The 24,272-nt window shown below is 42.0% G+C and overlaps 1 protein-coding gene across 1 annotated transcript in view; it reads left to right on the forward strand.

The window, feature by feature from the left end:
• The window catches only part of LOC126456170 (neuroligin-2-like), a 351,902-nt gene extending 335,845 nt beyond the window's left edge, over positions 1–16,057 (forward strand). Inside the window, exon 11 of the mRNA XM_050091924.1 lies at positions 14,802–16,057. Within this exon, the coding sequence (XP_049947881.1) occupies positions 14,802–15,427 (626 nt within the window). The 3' untranslated portion in view covers positions 15,428–16,057. The remainder of the gene's footprint in view (positions 1–14,801) is intronic.
• Positions 16,058–24,272: the final 8,215 nt, after the last annotated feature.

The raw sequence follows: 24,272 nt of genomic DNA on the forward strand, positions 1-24,272 counted from the left end.
AATTTTGGTCCTATCAATCGAAGAAGACCTATCCTCATTTTTCCTGTTCTTGATTTTAGTAATTTCATCCCCTTATGATTGCTTGCTCTCATATAATTAAAATTTTCTGTTTCACATTCATTAGATTCGAATAGTATTTTGTAACAATTTCTTCCATTTATTCTCCCAAACACGTCATTTTCTTGGACTACATTATCAACTGCTGGTGTCCTAAAGATTCCTTGACTGGGTTATCAATTAAGGGAACTGATTCCCTCTTTAACGCAATGCGGAATAGTGCGTAAACGTGCTACAAGAGAATTTCGTAATTGCGCCCTAACACGAAGTTTGAATTAGTTTCGATACTATAGTAGTAGCTTTCAGGTTTTCAGTTTGTACAGATATACCTTTTACAGTAGAATAATGTTCTGTAAATGAACGTATAGTTATCTATTCTCAAATCTAAAAGATAAGCTCGATAGGAACTTCGATATTTTAGTAAAAAATTGACTCATTTTGCACATAAACACAGATATGTTCTTCACATAAAGATATTCACGCGGCTGGTGTGGCGCAGTTTGTGAGAGGGCCCTCTAGGTGGCAGCTCTAATATTCCATCCAACCTAGCAACGCTGGTTCCCGAGAAACGTGCCCCGTGTGTAAACGTGTCGCGGTCTCCTGTACCCTCAATGTAACGTTGAGCATAATGGCTTAATTTGGACGCCTTTTCCTGAAGACGTACTTTTATTTGAGTAACACCACAAAAGAAGTTCTTACATCGGTGACAGACGTTTCTCCAATATACACTGATGGAAAAAAATCTCAACACCAAGGAGAAGTTCCATGACATAAACGACAGTTATTAGGCATGTTTCTACATCTTAAAGGTGATGTCTATTTAAATTTCGCCCCTGTCGCATAATAGTGGCAATAGTAGCGACATTATGAGGAACCAAATCAGGGTTGCTTTAAATATGCTCTCTAATGGCCGTGAGCGCTAATTTCCTTTTACACTATACGTGATGACTTACGTTGGTTAAGAATGCTTTTAAGACGGCTAAGACGTCATTATCAACACCACGCGAAGTTTCAACGGGGTCTTGTTATAGGGCTACGAGAAGCTGGATGTTCCTTATGTGATACTGCAAAAAGACTTGGTAGGAATACAGCCACTATACGTGGCCGTTGGCTGCAGTGTTCAAGAGAACGTACGGTCGCAAGAAAACTGTGCTCCAGACGGCCACGTAGCGCTAGCGAGAGGCAAGACCATCGTTTTCGAATTAGGGCTCTGGCGCATTGTATTCCATCTGCAACAGCAATCTGAGCAGCAGTTGGCATCTCAATTACACACAGATAAAGATCGATTACTTCAAAGATATCTCCGAGCTAGACGAACTGTAGCGCGCATTCCCCTGAACCCAAAACACCACCGTTTGCGACCTCAGTAGTGTCCGGCGAGAGGTCATTGGTGAGCAGGGAGAAGGTCTGTAGTTTTGTGATGGAAGCTGATTCAGCCTCGGTGTCAATGATGGTTGTGTGTTGTTTAGAATGAGACCAGTTGAGGGCCTACAACCAACTACACATACACTACTGGCAATTAAAATTGCTACACCACAAAGATGACGTGCTACAGACGCGAAATTTAACCAACAGCAAGAAGATGCTGTGATATGCAAATGATTAGCTTTTCAGAGCATTCACACAAGGTTGGCGCCGGTGGCGACACCTACAAAGTGCTGACATGAAGAAAGTTTCCAACTGACTTCTCATACACAGACAGCAGTGGAGGAGAAATGCGTTGCCGACTTTGATAAACGTCGGATTGTAGCCTATAGCGATTGCGATTTATCGTATCGCGACATTGCTGCTCGCGTTGGCCGAGTCCAATGACTGTTAGCAGAATATGGAATCGGTGGGTTCAGGAGGGTAATACGGAATTCCGTGCTGTGGCCCAACGGCCTCGTGTCACTAGCAGTCGAGATGACAGGCATCTTATCGCCATGGCTGTAACGGATCGTGGAGGCACGTCTCGATCCCTGAGTCAACAAATGGGGATGTTTGCAAGGCAATAGCCATCTACACGAACAGTTCGACAGCGTTTGCAGCAGCATGGACTATCAGCTCGGAGACCATGGCTACGGTTACCCTTGACGCTGCATCACAGACAGGAGCGCCTGCGATGGTGTACTAAACGACGAACCTGGGTGCACGAATGACAAAACGTCATTTTTTCAGATGAATACAGGTTCTGTTTACAGCTTCATGATGGTCGCATCTGTGTTTGGCGACATCTCGGTGAACGCACATTGGAAGCATGTATTCACCATCGCCATACTGGCGTATCACCCGGCGTCATGGTATGGGGTGCGATTGGTTACACGTCTCGGTCACCTCTTGTTCGCACTGACGGCACTTTGAACAGTCGACGCTAAGTTTCAGATGTGTTACGACCCGTGGCTCTACCCTTCATTCTATCCCTGCGAAACCCTACATTTCAGCAGGATAATGCACGACCGCAAGTTGCAGGTCCTGTACGGGCCTTTCAGGATACAGCACATTCTCCAGATCTCTCAACAATTAAAAACGTCTGGTCAATGGAGGCCGAGAAACTGGCTCGTCATAATACGCCAGTCACTACTCATGATGAACTGTGGTATCGTGTTGAAGCTGCATTACTTCTTGGTGTAGCAATTTTAATGGCCAGTAGTGTACTAGACCCACACCTCGTGCTATGGTCGGGGGTGAGATTTCCCATGACAGCAGCAGCACTCCCGTAGCTATACCACGCCTCTCCTCCCCCCCCCCCCCCCCCGCCCCCCCGACTGCAAAACTGTACGTCAATCTGCTGATTCGACCTATTATTCTGCCATTCATGAACAGTACTGGATACGATATTTCCGAACAGTATAACGCTCGCCCCCATATCGCTGTTGTAACCTAAAATGCTGTACAGAGTGTCGATATGTTGACTTGGCCTGCTCGGCCGCTAGATCAGTCTCCAATCGAGTACATATGGGACTTCATCGGATGACAACTTCAGCGTCAACTACAACCAGCATTAACCGATCCGGTATTGACCGACCAATTGCTACAAGCATCGATGTCCATCCCACACACTGATATCTGGCAGAGTACAACTCATTGCACTCATGTCTACATGCTTGCATTCAACATTCTGGCGCTTACATCAATTATTAATGGTAACTGATGACCTCGCTGTCTGGTCCCCTCTCCTTTACCCCAACGCAAAAAACATTACCAAACAACCAATCGGTTGAAACTTCCTGGCAGATTAAAACTGTGTCCCGGACCGAGACTCGAACTCCTTTCTTTCAGGAGTTATAGTTCTGCAAGTTTCGCAGGAAAGTTTCTATAAAGTTTGAAAGGTAGGAGACGAGGTACTGGCAGAAGTAAAGCTGTGAGGACGGTGCGTGGGTCGTGCTTGGGCAGCTCACTTGGTAGAGCACTTGCCCGCGAAAGGAAAAGGTCCCGAGTTGGAGTCTCGGTCCGGCACACAATTTTAATCTGCCAGGAAGTATCATATCAGCGCACACTGCGCTGCAGAGAGAAAATCTCATTCTGGAACCAATCGGTTATTAATGTCTCAGCATTTCACATTTAGAATGGCTTACCCCGCGCTTTAATTAATCTGTGACCTTGCAATGTTAGCCACTTAAATACGTTACCTAGGCAAATGTATTCCCGAAATTTCGTTATTATGGGTTTTTTGTGTGTTAAGATCCTTTTGGGCAGTGTTTTCTAAGAAAATATGGTAGCATGTAGCAGCTGAAACATTCTAATTATAAATTCAATGAAAATACCGAGTAAAAGTGTTAAACATCGGCAAAAATAATAATACTAAAATATATAATAAACGGCTACTGATTTCATAAAGGTAACACTTCTTTCCATTAACGTAGCGCACAAGATAACGTAATCTGACAGCTTCAAACACCTTCTCTAGATGACGTAAGTGGGCTCTTGCTTCTCGACTCACCTGTAACTATAGCAGCCACTCTCGTACCAACAGTCATTGACTGAAGTAAAAGTAGCGACGTAAATGGGTCCCTGTCCTGGGATGGGTCAGGAGACATTTCAGTTTCATAGTTCAGTAACCCATTCTAGAATGTTTCGAAATGAATTTGAGAACGGGATGCGGTACTTAATACTCAAGGTAAATCGATGAGTCCTACAACCGTTTAGAATATTCGAAGATAATAAACTTTTACATTGAATAATGACCAGTTATGTTAGTAATTCCTAATGTGGGCGACCCCATTTGGGCTAGAATTATTGCATTCAATATTTTTCGCACACTTCTTACAGATTAATTTGACAAGAATCTTTTCTTTCATAATAAAGACGAACAGCATTGAAATACGAATATGTTAGCTACACAAATCTAAAACCACCAAGACACGAGAGGGGTAACACTGTCTCAGACGTATACAGATTGACAAAGAAAGCTGCAATATCTAAACATTCAAATTCAGTCTTAAATACAGGGTGGTCCCGAATTCATGGTACAAACTTTAATGGTAGGTACAGGACATTGTAACAAGGATTTATTGTATAGGAATGTATAGTCGCAGGTGACGCGGTGAGGCGTAAACAGGGGAAAGAGAAATGGAGTGATCGGTTGGTGTCACTGCCGGTAGAGGGCAGTAGATGAACATGATGTATCGCAGTAGGGACAAGCGCCATTCAAAATTGTGCTGCCGTAGACGATGGGTGACTTTACGTATGCAGAAAAAGCAGACATGCATTACATGTACGGCCGTGCAAATGGTAACGCCAGAGCTGCGTTACGAATGTATCGCGCGGAGTATCCTAATCGACGAATGCCGGATCATAGAATTTTTCAACGGTTACATCGTCAACTTTGTGAAACAGGTACGTTCGACGTCAACAGACATGACGCTGGTCGATTAAGAGCTGTACGCACTCCAAGACTGGAAGAACGCATCTTGAACATAGTGGCTGATAGACCCGAGTCAAGCACAAGAACTGTTGCGCGTGACGTACATGTGAGTCATCAGACTGTATGCAGAGTGTTAAATGAAAATCGCTTACACCCCTTCCATTTTCAAAAAGTACAAGCATTGAATCCGGCAGATTATCCTCTTCGCGTGAACTTCTGCCAGTGGTTGTTGCAGCAATGTGCGTTGCAGCCGGATTTCGTAGGTCATGTGCTATTTACAGATGAAGCGACATTTTCACGCGAGGGTGTCTTTAATGCGCACAATTCCCATGTGTGGGCAACAGATAATCCACATGCAACGCGTCCACATGCGTATCAACAACGTTTCGGTATTAATGTGTGGGCTGGTATTGTGAACGACTTTTTGATTGGGCCATACTTACTACCCACGCGACTCTGTGGCGAAAGCTATCTTATTTTTCTGCAAGAAGTGTTACCAGAACTGCTGCAAGATGTTCCGCTCGCCATTCGTAACCGCATGTGGTTTCAGCACGATGGAGCGCCAGCACACTTCAGCACTGCTGTACGGAATTACCTGAATGCCACGTTTGGTGCTAGATGGATTGGGCGTGGTGGACCAGTCCCTTGGCCACCCCGATCTCCTGATTTCTCTTGCCTCGATTACTTTTTATGGGGACATCTTAAGAGTCTTGTTTATGAGACTCCAGTTGACTCAGATGAGGATCTCGTTGCTCGCATATCTGTAGCTGCTGCAGGTGTGCGTGAAATACCAGGCATCTTTGAACGTGTACGCCAATCGCTGCACCGACGCTGTCAAGCATGTATCGCTCATGGTGGACGCAATTTTGAACACTTACTGTAAACATGACACTTGTCAACAACGATTTCAATAAAATCTTTCGTTTTCCTTTCGGCCGTTATTTCCCCTGTTTACGCCTCACCGCGTCACCTGGGACTATACATTCCTATACAATATATCCTTGTTACAATGTCCTGCACCTACCATTAAAGTTTGTACCATGAATTCGGGACCACCCTGTATACGTATATAAAGATCGAACATCAATGTTACGCATTAATTGATTTCCAAAGACTCTCAAATACACAACGTTATTATACAGAGAGTGACTGACATGCTGCTTAACAGGCAAACTCGACTTCTACGAACTGTTTTTACCACAAAAATAATCATGAAGGTAGTAAAGGCATTTATGTGTTCCACTGGTACAGCTGTCAAATGCAGTAGCAATGGTTTCGTCACAAATGCCACATGAACTCAAATTAAGCAACTCACCAAGAAACTCCGATGCCAAAGTCGTAGTAAAAACTTATATAAATTTTCGTTAAGTCACAACAAGGAACCACTATAAAGTTCGTAGCATTGATCAAAATATTGGGTGGAACCAAAATTTAATTATTCACTCGGGCCAGTGAAAAGTGGTTCGCTGTAGGAAAGATAACACGACACTCTGTTGTGAGCATTACAATAGGTTGGGTTAACCGACCACAACCACGTTGTTGGCAAGCGCCCGGACACGGGGTGAACCTCTGTGTCCGAGTTTTAAGAGCTAATTTTATCCCATTATGTACGCTCTTCGGAGGCTCATCCTTTATTTATTTTTCAGATAAAGTCACTAGTTCGACTGAGTGACTAGAAGCTAGTTGATTACTCATGTGTGGGAGACTTTCACAGTTAGTGTCGAATTTAAGCCACATCCCTTGAGTTGTGAAGCGCTACGATTTCCATTCTGCCAGAGGTATACATATACGTACACTATCACAGTTTCTCATTGTTATAATTTTATATTAACTTCATAAATTTAAATTAATTAAGCTTGGAGGATATATCATTTATTTGGAATTATTCATTTAGTCACTCACCATTATACACCCATTTCAGTTCTCCTCGGCATATTCCAAATATTCGTCTGATTAAGTAGCTCAATAAAAAAATGTAATACGATGCCAGCAGTAAATTATCGACGTTATGATGATCATTTCAACTCCTTACTTAAAAGAAGAAGGAAGTTGACGGTTCAACGTGTGGTGCACAACGAAGTCAGCAGAGATGGTTCCATATAAAAGTATTATTTATTGTATTTTGGTTATGTAGAGGTATTTTACATGATGAAATTAAGTCCCAATGAGCTAAAATTTACCTGTTTATTTGCATATAAGCTATACCCAGTCATCATAACTTGTTTATAATAAACAGGTAAGAAATGTATAATAAACAGATGCAATATATAAGCAAAACGTCGATCATCTCGTTAGAAAGAAACGGATATATCGGCGATCGAGTCTTCCTCTCAGTCTAAGCAATTAAGCTATAATAGCCACTACGAGAGCTCGACTCTTCATTGAGAAGTGGCCAAGACTGTTTTAGTCCTGTATGGTTTTACTGCGAGGTCATCATACAATTTAAGAATTTTTTTCAGCTGAAACACACCTACAACACCTACCATGTCAAATCTGGTCCCATTGTAACTGAAGCGTTTCGCATGAGGAAGCTTCGGTTTTCAGATAAACGTTATCACGAGAAACAAAATACCTTATCGGATAAAAGCTACCCATCCACTGATAAGTAAATTAAAATGCAGTGTGGTCTCTTTTGACATCCCTTGGCAGTCCTCTTGTCAACCATTATCTCAGAAATGCTTATACGTTATTCTCAAAGTGCCGAGTCTGTAATTAGTTCAGTGTATTAGTCGACATATTTTGAAGGTATACGACAGCATCTCGTCTTGCAGCCACCAAGTGGACTGGCAAGGAAATAAAGGAAGACTACGTAGTCTGATTTTTTTCTATTTGGGAACCGAATCGTAGCTGATCATCTGACTCTTGTAATGGTGTCTGTGTGTGTGTGTGTGTGTGTGTGTGTGTGTGTGTGTGTGTGTGTGTGCGTGTGTGTCTGTGAAGGCGAAAGCTCACTCTTCCAAAACGGACCAGTTTTTATGCGATCATACATGAAGGTGATACGTGTGGTTGAGCCGAACTATTCTCTGTTAATATTATAACTGTTAATAGGGTTAAATTTATAAATAATGAAACTAAAGCCACTATATATGTCTTGTGCGTAAGTGACACTGGTGTTAAAAAAATTCACTTAATGTAACTGCATGCAGGTCAACCCCAGTGAAATTCCTTCTGCAGACACTAGGGCCCCAACTTTAGTTTTTCCCTAATACACGGGCAAGTGGTCACTGCTCACTCTAAGATGAGATAAAGACAGAGTGCAGTTAATCACACGATCTAATCACTTTAGAAAGATAGATTGAAAACGATTTCCATACAATCTGAATAAAATAATTTGACGCACTTAGATGGATTTTTCGAGTTCCCTCGGAGGTGGTGAGCATCGCAAAATGAAGGACATATACGGTAGTCGTCATCAGGTTCAATACACTTATTGACGGGTCCATTTCCTATCCCAGCAATTCATTCCAAAATAAATGGAAATCGGATGGAAGTTGCATGTACGGTACAACAGGGATAACAGAGCACGTACTCCTCGAGTAGAATAATCTTTACATAATTACAGACGAAGACAGATATCATAAGATATGTCTGTATTTATATTTTATATCAAATATTTATTGCACAAGTACTAAACGTTGTACAGATGTCATATAAATTGCATTTTGAAGAGCTTTTTTTTACAGACATTCGATATGCGAGCCATGAGTGACCCGGCGCACGTCAATACGATACACGAATTCTTGCCGTACCCGTACTAGAATCACATCGTCGACTGCGGCAGTCGCTTCCCGTATTCTCTCCCGGAGCTCTGCTACATCACGTGGTAGAGGCGGTACATACACCAGATCTTTAATGTGTCCCCATAGAAAGAGGTCACAGTGAGTGAGATTTGGTGATCGGGGAAGCCATTTCATGAACTTCAGCACACAGAAAGCACGCTCTGCACCTGAACTCGCCATGTTTGCGACTAGCTCTGACTATCGGCAAATTACCAAACTATGCTGTGGCGGTATACATGAAAAAAAACCATTCAGGGTTTCTCTTCAAAATGACATATGTATGATATCTGTACAATATTTGGTTCTTGTGCAATAAGTAATTGAATGTGTTCCTGGACCTTATGCACACACTGTACTTATAAAACAGGTGTTGGTAGCCACCAGGCAACGCTACACTTGAGGAACCAGCAACAAAAGTTGGAGTGTTTACGAACTGCGTCGGCAACTTCTGAGGCGTCTTTATATGACGTGAAACAACATTTGTAATATTTTGTTGAAGTGTTTTTAGTTTGTTTCGTGTAAAGTGGTATATCATTATGAGGTTGTTTTCACTGTGGATATTTGTTTTTCAGTCATCTAGTTACATGCAATTAATGGAACCTAATCCAAGATTCTATTGATTTACACTGAGGTGAAAAAGTATTATGTCTTAACAGCGTGTCGGACCTTCTGTTTGCTCGGCGTACTGCAGCAACGCGACGTGGCCTGGACTACATAAATCGATGGAAGTCCTTTGCAGCCATGCTGCATCCATGGGCGACCGTAAATGCGAGGTGCTACCGGTGCAGGATCTTGTGCACTAACTGACATCTCGATTGCGTCCTATTGTATGGCGATCAAAGAAGCCAACCCACTCGCTCGAATTGTACAGAATGTTCTTCAGACTAATTGCGAACAGTTGTGGCCCGGTGACAAAACCGTTGTTGTTAGAGAACATTAAGTCTTGAACGGCTGCATGTGGTCTCCCAAGTAGCCGAACGTTACCATTTTCAGTAAATGATCGGTTCAGGTGGACCAGAGGGCCCAGGCCATTCCATGTAAACATAGGCCGCACCACTTTGGAGCCAACACCAACTTGCACAGTGCCTTATTAATAACTTGGGTCCATGGATTCGTTGCGTCTGCACCACACTCGAACCCTACCACCAGATCTTACCAACTGAAATCGGGACTCTTACGACAAGTCCAAGGTTTTCAGTCGTCTACGGTCCACGCGATATGATCACGAGCCCAGGGGAGGCCTGGTGGCGATGTGCTTTTAGCAAATGCACTGGCGTCAGTCGTCTGCTGCTATAGCCCATTAAAGCCAAATTATTTCGCACTGTTAGAACGGATACGTTCGTCGTACACCCGACGTCGATTTCTGCGATTATTTCACTAACAGTTGGTTGTTCCTTAGCACTGGCCACTTTACTGAAATGATGTCTCGGTCATTAAGTGAAGACCCGTTGGCCATTGCGTTGTCTTTGGGTGGAGCAGGGGCGGGCAAACGTTGGACGCGGCTCATGAGCACACGGCGCTGCACGTGTGCTGCTCACGTGCAATCGTCAAATGGGGCAGTGACGACAGCCGGCAGGTTGCGGCAGTGTAGTACCGGGCTAAGCTGCGGACGTTGAAGCGAAGCGACCACTTCGTAGTGAACGTTGTATTTCAAAACCCGGAAAATGCAGACTGAATCAAGGGAACGGAGAAGTGGAGATTTGCTATCTTTTAAAAAGGAATGGGAGAATCATTTTTTCTTTGTGCAAAAACGTGAAAATTCGAAACGTATAATATGTGATAGTATTCTCGCTGGTCAGCGGAAGTTTAATATTGAACGGCATTATCAGAAATTTCAATATGTTCCCATACTTGGTGCAATAAAAGAAGAATTTCTCAAGCGATTTGGGGATATATCACACTTATCCCAAGGTTTTGAATAGTTCTCGAGACAATTTGCTGTTTCTATAGATGATATTCATCCCAGTTTGCAAATGGAATTAATAGATCTGCACTGTAGATTCTACAGCATAATTCTCGTCTGAGAGACAAGTTCCTTTTGACAAGACGTGTAGTAGATTTTTATCACGACTTTCCACAGCAAGAGGTGAAGCCGCGAAGATAATGTCAATGTTTGGCTCGACATACGTTTGTGAGAGACTTTTTCTGTTATGAAAATTAATAAGTCTCGGTTAAGAGCAAACATCAGTAACGAAAATTAACGTAACTGTTTGCGTTTGTCTGTATGTAGAAATTTTGTTCCAGACATTAAATGTATTGTAAACTCCACCTGTGATAATTAAATAAAACGTATCGTAGGTAATAGTTACTCTTTCAAACCACGATTTCTTTCAAGCACTCCTACTAACCTTATTCCTTCATTCAATAAAACAGGCCAGGAAACAAAACGCATTACATAGGAAGAAGCGGAGAGACGGTATGGTGGAGAGTGGAGAGAAGCGGGTGGCCAGCTTGCCCCTGTGTGCACGCAGAACAACTGTTAACTGCACACGTGCAAGTGCATCGCACACGTGCAGGATTCCTGCCCGCCCCTGCGTTTGAGGTAATGTCTGAAATTTGCTATTTCGGAGCACTTCTGACACTGAAGGTCTAGGAATACTGAATTCTCTAACGACTTTCGAAATGGAATGTCCCATACGTCTAGCTCCAGCTACGGTTCCGCGTTCATAGACTGTTAACGTCCGTCATGTTGTCATAATCATGTCGGAAACCTTTTCACATGAATGATCTAAGTACAAATCACAGATCCACCAATGCACTGCCATTTTACACCTTACGTTAGCGATACCACCGTCATCTGTATATGTTCATACCTCTATTTCATGACTTTTCTCGCCTGAGTGTATTTGAAAAATCACTTAGTATAGTGTGACCTGGTATGACAGAGACGCTCCTAAAGAGGCTAGTGATTATCAATTTAGGATTGTTGCATCAGCCTGGAACTATCTATCGGGACCAAAGTCTGAGGGCTGGCTCAAACTTGCTTGCGATAGGTAGTTGTACGACGATTTTAGTTTGTACTTTGAACGACTTAATTTCAGCAACTAATTTCTTTGGAAAATGTTGATTAACATTTTTAACCGCCATTAACGAACCGCTACAATCTGAGAGTTTGAGGTATAAAACAACATCCACAAAGAGAGGATTATGAGCTATCTTCATATAATAGAAATTAATAAACTGTTGAGAACAATATCATCTTCTTCAGTCACTGCCTTGGAATATGTCAGCAGAGCTGTCTTTATATTTTTAAACTTGTTTTCTACGCAGAGCAGTTTTTGTATTTTGCTATGGCGTTCCTCATTCAAAGTGTTGCGTATTGTATCCAACCTAAACAGCTATATCCCATATTTTTACTGATATTATTCCTCTCGTCTTAATCCGGAATCAAACATAAACTTCTGTCATCTTTGGAAACTAATGTTTGCGTACTAGCCTGAAAACCTTTTGTAGAATCATAAAGATTGTAGTATGTTACACCAGTGTCTTGTGTTTTTAGTTCGTACCATATTGAAATAATTAAATTAAATCAAATGTGAATGCACCTCAGTAGCAAACATGGCCCGACAACATATGTGAGTATTTCGTGAGTATTTTCGTGGCCATTGCCGTTGATAGTGAAATCATTTGAGTTGCTGTGCTACGACGTTATCCCCTTCAGGATTCTCTTTTCGATCGTTCAATCGTCATCCTAAAACAGTCCTGTGGAAGAGACTAGCAGAGGGATCGATAGGTGACTTTTCAAGAATTTTGAGTAGGGGTACGACATGGTACAGAAACCCTGAATATTTTCCCATCGAAATGTAAGGGACAACCAATTGAAAACGAGAAAAACTGACAAAACTAAGAGTACTGTTTATTATTTCTAAAGTAATTGCCATAACTGTTAGCACAATTATGCCACTTTGAGACAAGACTCTCAACGCTTTCATGAAACAGTGGTTGGGACTGTCTACTGAACCTTAGCACACTAAGGTGTACAGCTCCAAAGTAATTTAACGGCCATGGACGTCAATCTGCAGTGAAATAAGATGGGAAGAGATGGAGACTGTATGGAGTATACATAAGAGCCTCCAAACGAAACTTCTGCCGTGAAGTCGACTCAGCTTGCAACAGAATGACGCCGTCCGTCAACATTACTGTACCTTTGGACTTGATGGCGGGCTTCAGTCTTTGCAAAGTGTCCCACATACGGCAGTACGGTAATTGTGGCACCGTATTCCGGAAAATTAATGAGAAGCGGATACTTTCAGTCAAAGAAAAACATCACAATCCCTTTTAGGAACTGGGGTGCCTTTTGTTTCTTTGTAAAAGTTTCGTAGAAAGCCTTTAAACATCTCCCATTTGTCCCGTTTTCACCCCGTGCGATTTCCGAAGAATCCATTCGCGTGTGGCTCCAAAGAAAGCCATTCGTAGCCGTGATTTGCTTCGGACAACGAGGTGCATGCATTGGTGCAGCTGATGTTCCGTAGACAACAGCAAACATTTTTTCATGAACCCAACGACCGTCTTGTCTCAAGGTAGGGAACATTCGTTGTCTCTGGATAAATAATTGCAAGTATTATTTAATATCAGTAGCTTCGGCCCTGGATTTGTGACCTTCTGTATTCAGCTAGAACGTGCGTAAGCGCGGTTGTGCAGGAACGTCGCATCAGTTTAAGTCACTCCCTGAAGATTCCACCAAATTACGGGGAGGCGTTTTATGCGCTGTGCCAGCATGTCACATTGATTATACATGTGGTTCATTTCACGTGATTTAGCAGGCCAGTCGAGAAGTATTAGTGTGGGGCAGTGTTCAGGAAACCAGTCACATAATTTGAGAGCCCTATGAAATTTGCTGTTGTGATCATTATGTGCTAGTGCGAACAATGGTGTCTTGCGACGTGACCAACTCCAAACGTACAGTACCTGTCACCATGTTCTCTCGATAACAGGTGGAAATGGACCTTAACTCATTTCGTGCAGTAATTCCTGACGGGTTTGTAATGAATTTTGTTTCACAAGTCATGAAACACGTCTCCAGTTCCTCTCATTCAGTGCTATGATTCTGACGTCGTGTTTTATAGCCACACTTGTAGAGACAGTGAAGAGTCTGCTGTTAAATACCAACAAATCCATCAGCTTCACACACCGTGGGCATGGGCATGACCAAACACTATTGAGCTAGTGCCCTCTGTAAGGGCTCCATTTGTGCGTGCGCACTAACGTGACTGCTTTTCGTCCGATTATCTTATTAACAGTCACAGACACATGGTGGAAATGATCGTAATGCATAGATGGCCAGTATTCCCTACCTGGGAAAGTTCGGCCGCCGAGTCACACATTTCTTCGGTTGACACCACACTGGGCGAGTAGCGTGTCGATGATGATAAAATGATGAAGAGAACAACAACACACAGAGTCCATAGCGGAGAAAATCTCCGAACCGGCAGGGGATCGAAGCCAGGCACTCTGCTCGGCAGTCAGACGTGCTGACTACTCAGCTAAAGAAGCGAACGGTAGTTATAATAAAGTACAGCTACTCACAGAGGTCCAGAGTGTGCTGTAACTATCGTATGGCAGAGAAACTTGGCCGATATTATAATGCCTGCAATGCATGCAGATTTACGCTCAAAATTGGTTTTAATCGTGGGCACTAGGTGCCAATCTGGCGCTGTGAATGCAAGAAAGACGTTAGAAATGTTTCCATATGCAATGACTAGGAGCGGGACAGGAGCACATAAGGTCTAACAAGTAAGAGAGGCATAATGTTTACATTACTATTAACCACCACTTACAAAATTTGTTCAGTTTGGACGTCGACGCGATGCTGAACAGCACCAGATTTGCACCTGGTGGCCAAACTTTGAACTGATTCTTTTCCAGACTACATCAGTTCCGCGTTAACGTGTCAAATATCCAACAGTCTTTGCTGTGGTACTATGATTACAGACCACACTGGACATCGGTGAGTGGCTGGACTTTGGTTGTAACCACCCTGTATAAGAAACAGTTCACTCAATTTTTCCCCATCTGCCTCGTCTCCATTCGACTGCCCTTACACGTGAAATACTGGTGGCGTAGAATTAAATTTCGGTGTGAGATTGAGGAACAGAGGCGTGAAGTACAAGGATGTGTTTCAGGTGTGGTGCGAGCGGAGTCGTTCACCCGACTGCCGACGCCGCAGCACGTGTCGACGGCGGCGTCCTACTCGCCCGCGGGGGCGGCGGGTGAGTGCGCGCCGAACGCGACCGGCACGGCGTTCCCGGACGACGGCGACGTGGACACTGTGGACCCGGAGGACGGCCTGGCGGGTGGCGACGGCGGCGACGGCCGGCTGCTGGCCACCACGCAGTACTCGTCCTATACGGCGGCGCTCGGTCTCACCGTCGGCATCGGCTGCCTGCTGCTCGTGCTCAACGTGCTCATCTTCGCCGGCATCTACTGGCAGCGCGAGAGGCGGGCGCGACGCAGGGCCGGCGCCAAGGACGCGCTGCCCGAGGACGTGCCGCTGGCGCAGCTCACGCCCAACGTCATCAAGCTGGAGGAGCCGCCTCCCAGGTACTCGCCCGCGCACGCCACCGCCACCGCCACCGCCGCCTCCTCCGCCAAGTGCGTCGTGCCACACATACACAAGGGCGGCGGCACCAAGCTGAACGCGGTGCCCACGTCGCCGCCCGTGCCGCCGCTCAGGACCTCCAGCAATCCGCAGCCGTCGGCGGCCGCCACCGTCAAGAAGAGGGTCCACATCCAGGAGATCTCCGTATAGCACTTGGAGGAAGGCGCCACCGCCGACTGTGACCCTCCGCCGCCGCCGCCGCCCCCGCGCCGCGGCTCGGTCTCGCTCGCCGTGTCGCCTTCAAGGATCGTCGAAATCTACGCTACCTGCCCCAGGTCTTCGGCGCAGGTCAAGAAGAGGGTGCGCATCCAAGAGAACCCCGTGTGACACAGTCGTGTTGACAGGTGACCCAGTGTTTAGGTTGGAGGGCAAGTGACGTTACAGACGCTCTAAGAGTGTTCTTTCTTTTCTCGTTTAAGCGGGGCATATGATCAAACAAGGTCACTAACTTCTCTCGTGATACGTATGACTCGCCTTCGAAACCAGTTGACTTACTCACATCGCGAAATAACTGTCTTGAAGAGCAAAAAGGGATATTGATGAGATGACATGTTCGTAAAATAAAATTAATGTACTTTGAAGACATTTTCTGTTTCACTGTGTATTTCCTCCTCCCATGTGTGAGTATATTCAGATCCTGCAAAGTGATTACTATTCCTTAGGACTAATACTTCTTATGAAATCACAGCGAACCAAACGCAAAACGCACCCATATAAATATGTCGAAAACCTTTAAGGGAGGTTGGACGTCAAACGGGCCGTCTTGGAGCGGGAGAGACACAACAGGACATTTCAATTCCCACTGTCTATACATTTAGGAATAAATTCACAAAACTTTGTCAGCATGACCAGGAAGGATTCAGAATTCACTCTCATAGCAGTGGAAGTTTAAAAACATTAAAAAAAATTTTTTTACGTGTGAACTTAAATCATCTTTTTCACTTATTATTGGATGTGTTTGTTGCTACAGGTACACGTTTCTTCATAAGAATGAGAGATTCTTCGATGAATTTTGCACAGCATACAAACCATACTTACAGGTGTATGGAACTCCAGATATTATTTTATTTATGAAAAAATGAATGTGCTGTTACATTTTAAACTTCGTGTTTAGAAAAAACTCAAATTTTATAGTTAATTATCTCAATTATTACCACAGTTTTCAATAGATTTGGAAAATTATAATGTTTCATACACCTGTAAGTATGGTTTGTATGCTGCGCAAAATTCATCGAAGAATCTCCATTACTTATGAAGAAAAGTGTACCTATAGCAACAAATGCAGCCAATGGCAAGTGAAAGAATGTCCACTTTTAAACGTAAAAAAAATTATTTTCTTATATTTCTGAACTTTCACTGATATGAGTGTAAATCCTGAATCCTTTCTGGCCATTCTGACAATGTTTTATGAATTTATTCGTAAAAGTATAGACAGTGGAAATTAAAATGTCCTCTGGTACCTCTCCTGCTCCGAGTCGTCCCGGTTGACGTCCTGCCCCCCTTAAAGTGACAAGAAGTCGTGGTGATGATTATACAGCGTAACCCTGATAAAGATTCGGAGATGGTTCAAGGGTGTTTTCTAGGTATTTTGGTACATGTGAGTGAAGTATCCGGCATCTTACTACTCAATAATTCCATTATGATTATTTATCTTTGTTGCTGTTCTGTAGCAAATTCCTGCAGAGCAGTCCAAATGTCAAAGGTACACGCTATATATGTGTTCGTAGCTTTTCTATAGCAAATTCCTGCAGAACAGTCTAAATGTCAAAGATACACGCTATATGTGTCTTGTTTCGAGAAACACACTTTTCCCATTCACACACGCTACTTGGAATCACTTTAATCGTCACCGGCGACTTTGCTTTCAGTACTGTTTGGTTATGTCGCGGGTTGCTTTAACCGGCAATGGTTCACAGCAGTATTAGCTCTCATTGATGAGTTAGCTAATACGTTCTTCGTATGTGGATTTACTAAAAGCAACAGACGAGTGTCAAGATGATGACAACCACTTCACAGAACTAATAGCGGTTGCATTATCCTATATTTTAAGATGAACATTTTGGTGATTGCATTTTGCAGACTTTTCACTGTTTCGAAGGTATTTTTACTAAAACAAATATTACTAGGGCAAAAAACGGAATAAAATTACATTACCATTCCGTAGAGAGCCACCACAGTACACAGGGCCATTATACCAAAATACTTTGAAAATATTCCCCAACAACCTCCGAAATTTAGTCTGTGGGGTTCGAGTTCACTCTCTGTAAGGATATGATGTCTCTATACTAAGAAATGAGGGGTACGTTTTGGCTAAACCGCAGCAAAATATAATTCTGTGCCAGTAAATATTTTTTTCCGATTACCTAACTTCCTTATTTCTGGTACAGAAATGAAGATAAAATTTTCACTACGTAATTTAAGATGCTACTGATGTCCAGAGAATATATCGAGGTAGACAACCACTTGCAGATTCGAGCACAAGAAGCAAAGAGGAAGACGAACCACCCGTATCGTTTTTGATGGTTACATACAGGTATCCTCACATAACGATGAAGGATTTATTCATTTCAAGAGCAAGTGTAATGCAGCGGTATAATGTTCCCTGTTTTTGAAATATTCGTTAAAATTACTTATTTACGTGAATAAATTGCTATTAGCACTGTTCTGAACCTAATCTGATTAAATTTTTCTCGTATTTGTAAGTTCCACTTATATTCAATTTTTATCTCCCAACAAAGCTTATAATCTTTTGCATCTTTCACCACAAATATTCCATTCACGATATAGGACTTAAAATTATACTCTGTACATTCTGCATGAAAACGTAGCGTAATGTTTAGTAATTTCTGTAATACTAACGGCACGTAAGTTATGAGAAATTCCGCCGAATAATTATCAGAGTATATTCAGTTGGCCCCTTACAACGACGAAGTGAAATACTTTCTACAGTTCACAGTATTCCGCATTTACAATATTCAGAGAGATAAGGGGGTAAGACTCTCATCTGATAGCGATTAATATCAAAATTTATAACAAGCACACAACACACCATGCAAATGAAAATTAAAAAATTACCACATTCACTAGTGTGAGCCTGATCCCGTTTTATGTTAAGTTCTTCACACCTTTCTAAAACGTGCCCTGCCTTTTTGTTAACTGTCACAATCATGTAACAATGCATAAAAGATTACTTCCATGAAGCATTTTCTCTAGTATTTGAAATATCATCGTGAAGAAATACATATATATTTTAAGCAGTGATGTTTACATCTCAATACATATCAGGAAATACAGAACCAACAAAATTCTCCGCCAACAAAAACAGGAAAATATTTATAAAAAATCGTATTAACAGTTCATGACTGACAAAATATTAACCGATAACTTTGATTCACATAAGAAATTTAAGACAGGATATGTTAAGAATCACTTTGGATGGCTACCATTTTTCCTTCTACGTGTATGAGTACAGTCACTTGACGGAAGGTATCTGCTCTACTTCCACAAAACGTTTGTAGTTCCACTTTCCGTATAGTATCATCAAACAAAAAAATAAGGCAAATTAGGGATTCGTGAGAAGTGCAGAATAAGCTGCATAAAACTATTTCTGCTGCCTGTGGCAGCGAATAATTTTACATATTTGTTATACCACTGGACACTATGTATGTTCCAAGTGTCGCTATTTTCTACTTTTGACAAACATGTACTACGGATTCCAATGGCGTTTTCATTCTGTGTGACTTTGAAGAAATCAGGTATGTTCGAATGAAATTACAGAAAAAGGAGCGAAACTTTCCGTTCTGATATAATTGGCACAGCAAAATTTTTCCACTATTGGTTATTCACAAAAACCAAAAACTCAATTTTTGGAATATAGTGAACTGACGAGAATGCGAAACAGTGTGCTACATGAAATCATAGAGTGTATCCATGTTGGTGATTATATTAATGAAATAAATTTATTAATTTTGCATATCTGTCATTAATCCAAACAGAAAACGCATCTCTACAAATATTTCGAGTTTAGTTCAAAGGAATGTATGTCAAGAAAATTAAATTACGTTATTTTGAATTTTGTTTTGTGAAACAGTAACTTTGTTATATATTTTTGTACTAAATAAAATACATTATTCAAATAAAATACATTGCCCCACAGGAGGACTTACTTTTTTGTAAGGCAATATTGTACAGCTTGTATTGTTTAGAAGCAAATTCCTTCTTTTAGATATTAATGAAATTCCTTATTATTAGAAATCTCATATTCACATATGAAGAAGTAATGAAGTATGTGGTGTTCTGTGAGACCTATCTGCATCTTGTCGGAATATGATACATTTCGTAAGCATAGCAATTACTGTCCAGAAAAGACTGCACCAGTCGACTGAGATAGTAAAGTGATATGAACAGTCCAGAGAACTGGAATTCCATGATGTAATGTAATGTATTAGTCCGTTTTAATGTCAATACATAAATTGATCAAATATTGGGGGATAAGATGACGTATACAAAGAAACTTTAACCGATCTACGATTTAGAGTATATACGCCACAATGTAGTCCGGAATGCACTGAAGTTGAAAAGATAAAATATTACCGATATTTATACCTTCTTACATAGCATGAATACGACAGAGATGAATCTCAACATCCAGTATGTTGTACGCTGACGGTGTAATAGAAGGAATACTTTCACTTACTACTATAAGATAACCGGAGCTTTCAAAGGTTTCTGAAGAAAAATGTTATTTAAATTAGCCGAAGGTCAATTCCCAGCCATCAATGGGGCAATGTTGACGAATTTGGGAGTTTGAACTTAAATATTCCTGAAACAAATAAAATTAGTACATTGATTTTCCTTTCAGGTCACATATACTTAGGTAAGGTAATAAAATATTTTATCTTTACTACCTTTTACTTTATGATAAAAATACTGCGTCCATCAAGTTCCAATCACCTTGAACTGAGTTTCAAGGATTATGTGTCATATAATTGTTGTGGATCACTGATGACATCATGGCGACTTTAATTGTTCTGAAACCTTATCTATAATTAAAAAATAAATCTAGTACAGTAATTAAAGTTTAATGCTAACTTCGGAGTCTCTTAGTAAGACCTTTTTGGACAAAAAATGCGGTAGCAACCTGTTTTATGAAATTTTCTGAATTAACACACAAAATAGAAGTTTCCTTTACATTGAATTCTGAGGTCCCAACTTCAAAGGAAAAATTCTCCTTTCTTCCAACTATTGAGTTAGACAAATTTTTTACAACATCTGAAACCTTGATTGTGTCTATATCAGTTCAGACAACACAAAATGAGACTATTTCTACGATGGAATGTAAGTTCAAGCTGTCCTCGCCGTTTCGGAAAGTCATTCCACAGGTAATGTTTCACTATTTTCTTTGCACACTAAAGGAAAAGAAAATACCTTTGCTATATATCGATGGACCATTGCACAAAGTGGAAGCCCCTGCTTACACAAAGGCGAAGTCTCGTCAGTAAAGCCTCTTCTTCTTCAGCACAAAAATACTGGTTGGCCACCTAGTGTTTTACCTTGAGGGCCATGATCTCCATTAGGGTTCCTTTACGAATTTTATACGTTTTGCTAGCCATGTTAATGCTCACTCTTTCGTCAAAAATATTTGAGAGACTCAGTTGAAAAGCTTCCAGGTTGCATTTATTCAATTCATACGATTTACGTTTGACCACATGCAACATTTTCACTCTGAGAGCTCTTAGAATCTCAACCGAATGATAGAATGAACAGAATTGCAGCCTACGTGACAAACTCTTGTTAACATACAGACATCTGCAACATCCACATCCTCGGTTCAACATTACATTGCAAGAGACGACTATTGGGAAGGCGTAAGTAGAGTTACTTCTGTTTCAGGAGGCAGTCTCTTAGTTCGCTCCTTGCCAGTTTTCCTCGAAAGAATGGTAGTGACCAGTGGTTACCGGTAGGCGCAGTGAATGGAGATTTAGAACGAGTTGTTTATTTCCATAAAAATAATACAGGTAGCGTCTTGACTCGTGGTTGGCATCGCTGTGAATGCACGCTGAAGAATCGCGTCGTAAGCGACCTGCAGCCCGTCCAAGACAGCTGACATCGCTCACTTAGTTCCAACCGGCTGCTAAACTGGCGGTTCGCCGCTCGCGGTGGCCCCGGCAAGGGCAGTACCGCGACGCCGCGTCAGTGAGTGACAGCGGCGCGTGTACTGAACTTACACGCGACGACTTGGGAGATATCCTGTCCTCACTCTTCTTCGTCATCCGTCGTACCGCGATGACGGTTGCTGGGTAGCCCAGACATTTGACGATATTGGTCTGTTGTCCAGGTAGGCCCTACTCAGTCCACCGGAATGTCAGGAACGCTAGTTTCCTTATCCTGGTGGAAAGGAAAGACCAAAGACCTCCTGGTCCTCCCATCTACGACAGAAGCAGACTGCGGAGTTGAACTCCGCGACTAGTGATTACGGCAAGCTATCCATCTCTCCTAGTAGCGGCAGTTGTCCGTAGCATGCAGGAAATCTACAACAGAATTGTGCCAGAAGTCAATTCACCGTAATTAGGGAATAGAGCTTGAACGTCATGTACGCCATCGATCCGTCTGATCGACGTCCTTACGAGCTAAACAGTTGGGGCAAAGTAGTGGCCAACATTTACACGAAGTCGTTCGTCACGACCGAATGGCGCTTACTATTACGAAGCTATATGCAGTTTTCATTCTGCCGTGCTTGTTTAACGAGTTTGTTGTGGTAGAGAACTGGTTCGTAAAAGCTCTTGCTATCGTCTGTTGCATTCGCCTTACCCTTTCTATCGTCCCATAGAAAAGATGTTTGGCTGCTCTGACCCCACTACATTCTGCTGAAGTCTGCTGCCTGACTCGCCTAAAACGCCGAAGTTGTGTTTTGTTGTGTTCATTTGGTAACATTCTTACCGCATCATAAATGTTTGTTCAAAAAGAAACCAATAGAGAAAATATGGAAACTTCATCAGGTTTCCCAGGTGGCGAGCTACACCCTGATTCAGTGAAGAATTTCTTATGATTCTTTATGTGTCTATAGACAGGTAAGTATAACAACTGACTTCCGTTATTGCTCTAGATGTTGTTGTGAAGAGTCGGTGCACGACGAACATAAGACGTGGAAACGTGAGATGTTTAATGTAGGTCACTCAAATTATAATTCTATCTCATTAAAAGAGTTACAGAACTCAGTTCTTGTGGAAACGATCATCATTCCTTTAGATGTTTAGAATACGATGTATTTAACCATTGCCATGAATCAACAACTATCAAAATGGTTCAAATGGCTCTGAGCACTATGGGACTTAACATCTGAGATCATCATTCTCCTAGAACTTAGAACTACTTAAACCTAACTAACCTAAGGACATCACACATATCCATGCCCGAGGCAAGATTCGAACACGCGACTGTAGCGGTCAAGTGGTTTCAGACCGAAGCACCTAGAACCGCTCGGCCACATCGGCCGGCTCCCGAGTTACTGATAATCGACAGGCGAAATCACTAGGAATGTTGAGAAACCCCAGCCAGGAACAGGAAAATGTTGAAGACATTTAAATAAAGAAGCAGCAGTTTCATACCACTGTTTTAGATTAGCAGATATATTAATACCTTGTTGTTGTCGTGGTCTTCAGCCCCGAGACTGGTTTGATGCCGCTCTCCATGCTAAATGATGTTTTAAAAATTCAGTAATATTTCTTTTTTGACCAGATTTTACTGACATTTTTAACCTGTTCGTTTCCCATGTAAATATTCAAGTAAATATTCAGTGGTTAATGAGGCGAGATACATTGCACCTAAAATACTCCGGTGCATCAGAGCTTGTTTTCATCAGTCCCTGACTGACTTGATGCTGTCCGGTGCGACTTTCCCTCCTTCACAATACCTTCATGTCTGAGTAGCTTTCGACGTCATCGATTGTTTCCTAATTTCAATTTTTGTCTATAACATGTACGGGTCCTTATACTAGACTGCCTGTGAACATATGTCTTATTCTCCTCCTTATTCTAAACAGTTATTTGTCCACTTAATTGGTTTTCTTCTGAAATACCACACCTGAATCGCTTTCATTCTATTCTTTTCAGATTTTGTCACTTCCACACAACCTTTTGCTCCTGACCTACATACCATTAAATTTTTTCCTCATATACATCTACATGTACATGGATACTCTGCAAATCGCATTTATGTGTCTGGCAGTGGGTTCATCGAACCACCTTCACAATTCTCTATTATTCCAATTTCGTATTGCGCACAGAAAGAACGGACACGTACATTTTTCCGTACGAGCTCTGCTTTCCCCTATTTTATTGTGATGATCGTTTCTCCCTATTTACGTCGGTGACAACAACATATTTTCGCTTTCGGAGGAGAAAGTTGGTGTATGAAATTTCGTGAGAAGATTCCGTCGCAACGAGAAACGCCTTTCTATTAATATTGTCCAGTCCAAATAATGTACAATTTCAGTGACATTCTCTCCCATATTTCGCGATAATGCAAATTAAGGTTTATGTTTGACAGCAGTAACCTAACTAATCTCTCAGAACGGACACCTTTATTAATGGCATGATAGTGTCCACAAATAACACACAAGTTATTAGCTGCAAATATGTGAAGTTAGCCACTTTGTGCTTGTACGGACATATTGAATGTTGCATTAAAAACGTGACAAAACCGCAGCCCTAGACAGAAACGCTGTAAAGCTACATAATAAGCTATTGGATCATGTGAGAGGGAAAAGTATGACATAGCTCAAATCATTAGCTTTCCTCAGAAAACAATATACAACATTTCTCATAGAAAACTCTGTACGGTAATGCTTTGTGAAAAGTGAGTAGTATATATCACTGTTTGCAAAGAAAATAAGAGCGCAATGTTTCTAATCGAAGCTTGGACTTTTAAAGGAATGCAAATGTTTCTATTTGCCAGTTTGCGACCTCAGGTCTAGGTAGAGTAACCAGTCAAACAA

This window comes from Schistocerca serialis, chromosome 2, assembly GCF_023864345.2.
Source record: "Schistocerca serialis cubense isolate TAMUIC-IGC-003099 chromosome 2, iqSchSeri2.2, whole genome shotgun sequence".
Classification (NCBI taxonomy): Eukaryota; Metazoa; Arthropoda; class Insecta; order Orthoptera; family Acrididae; genus Schistocerca; species Schistocerca serialis.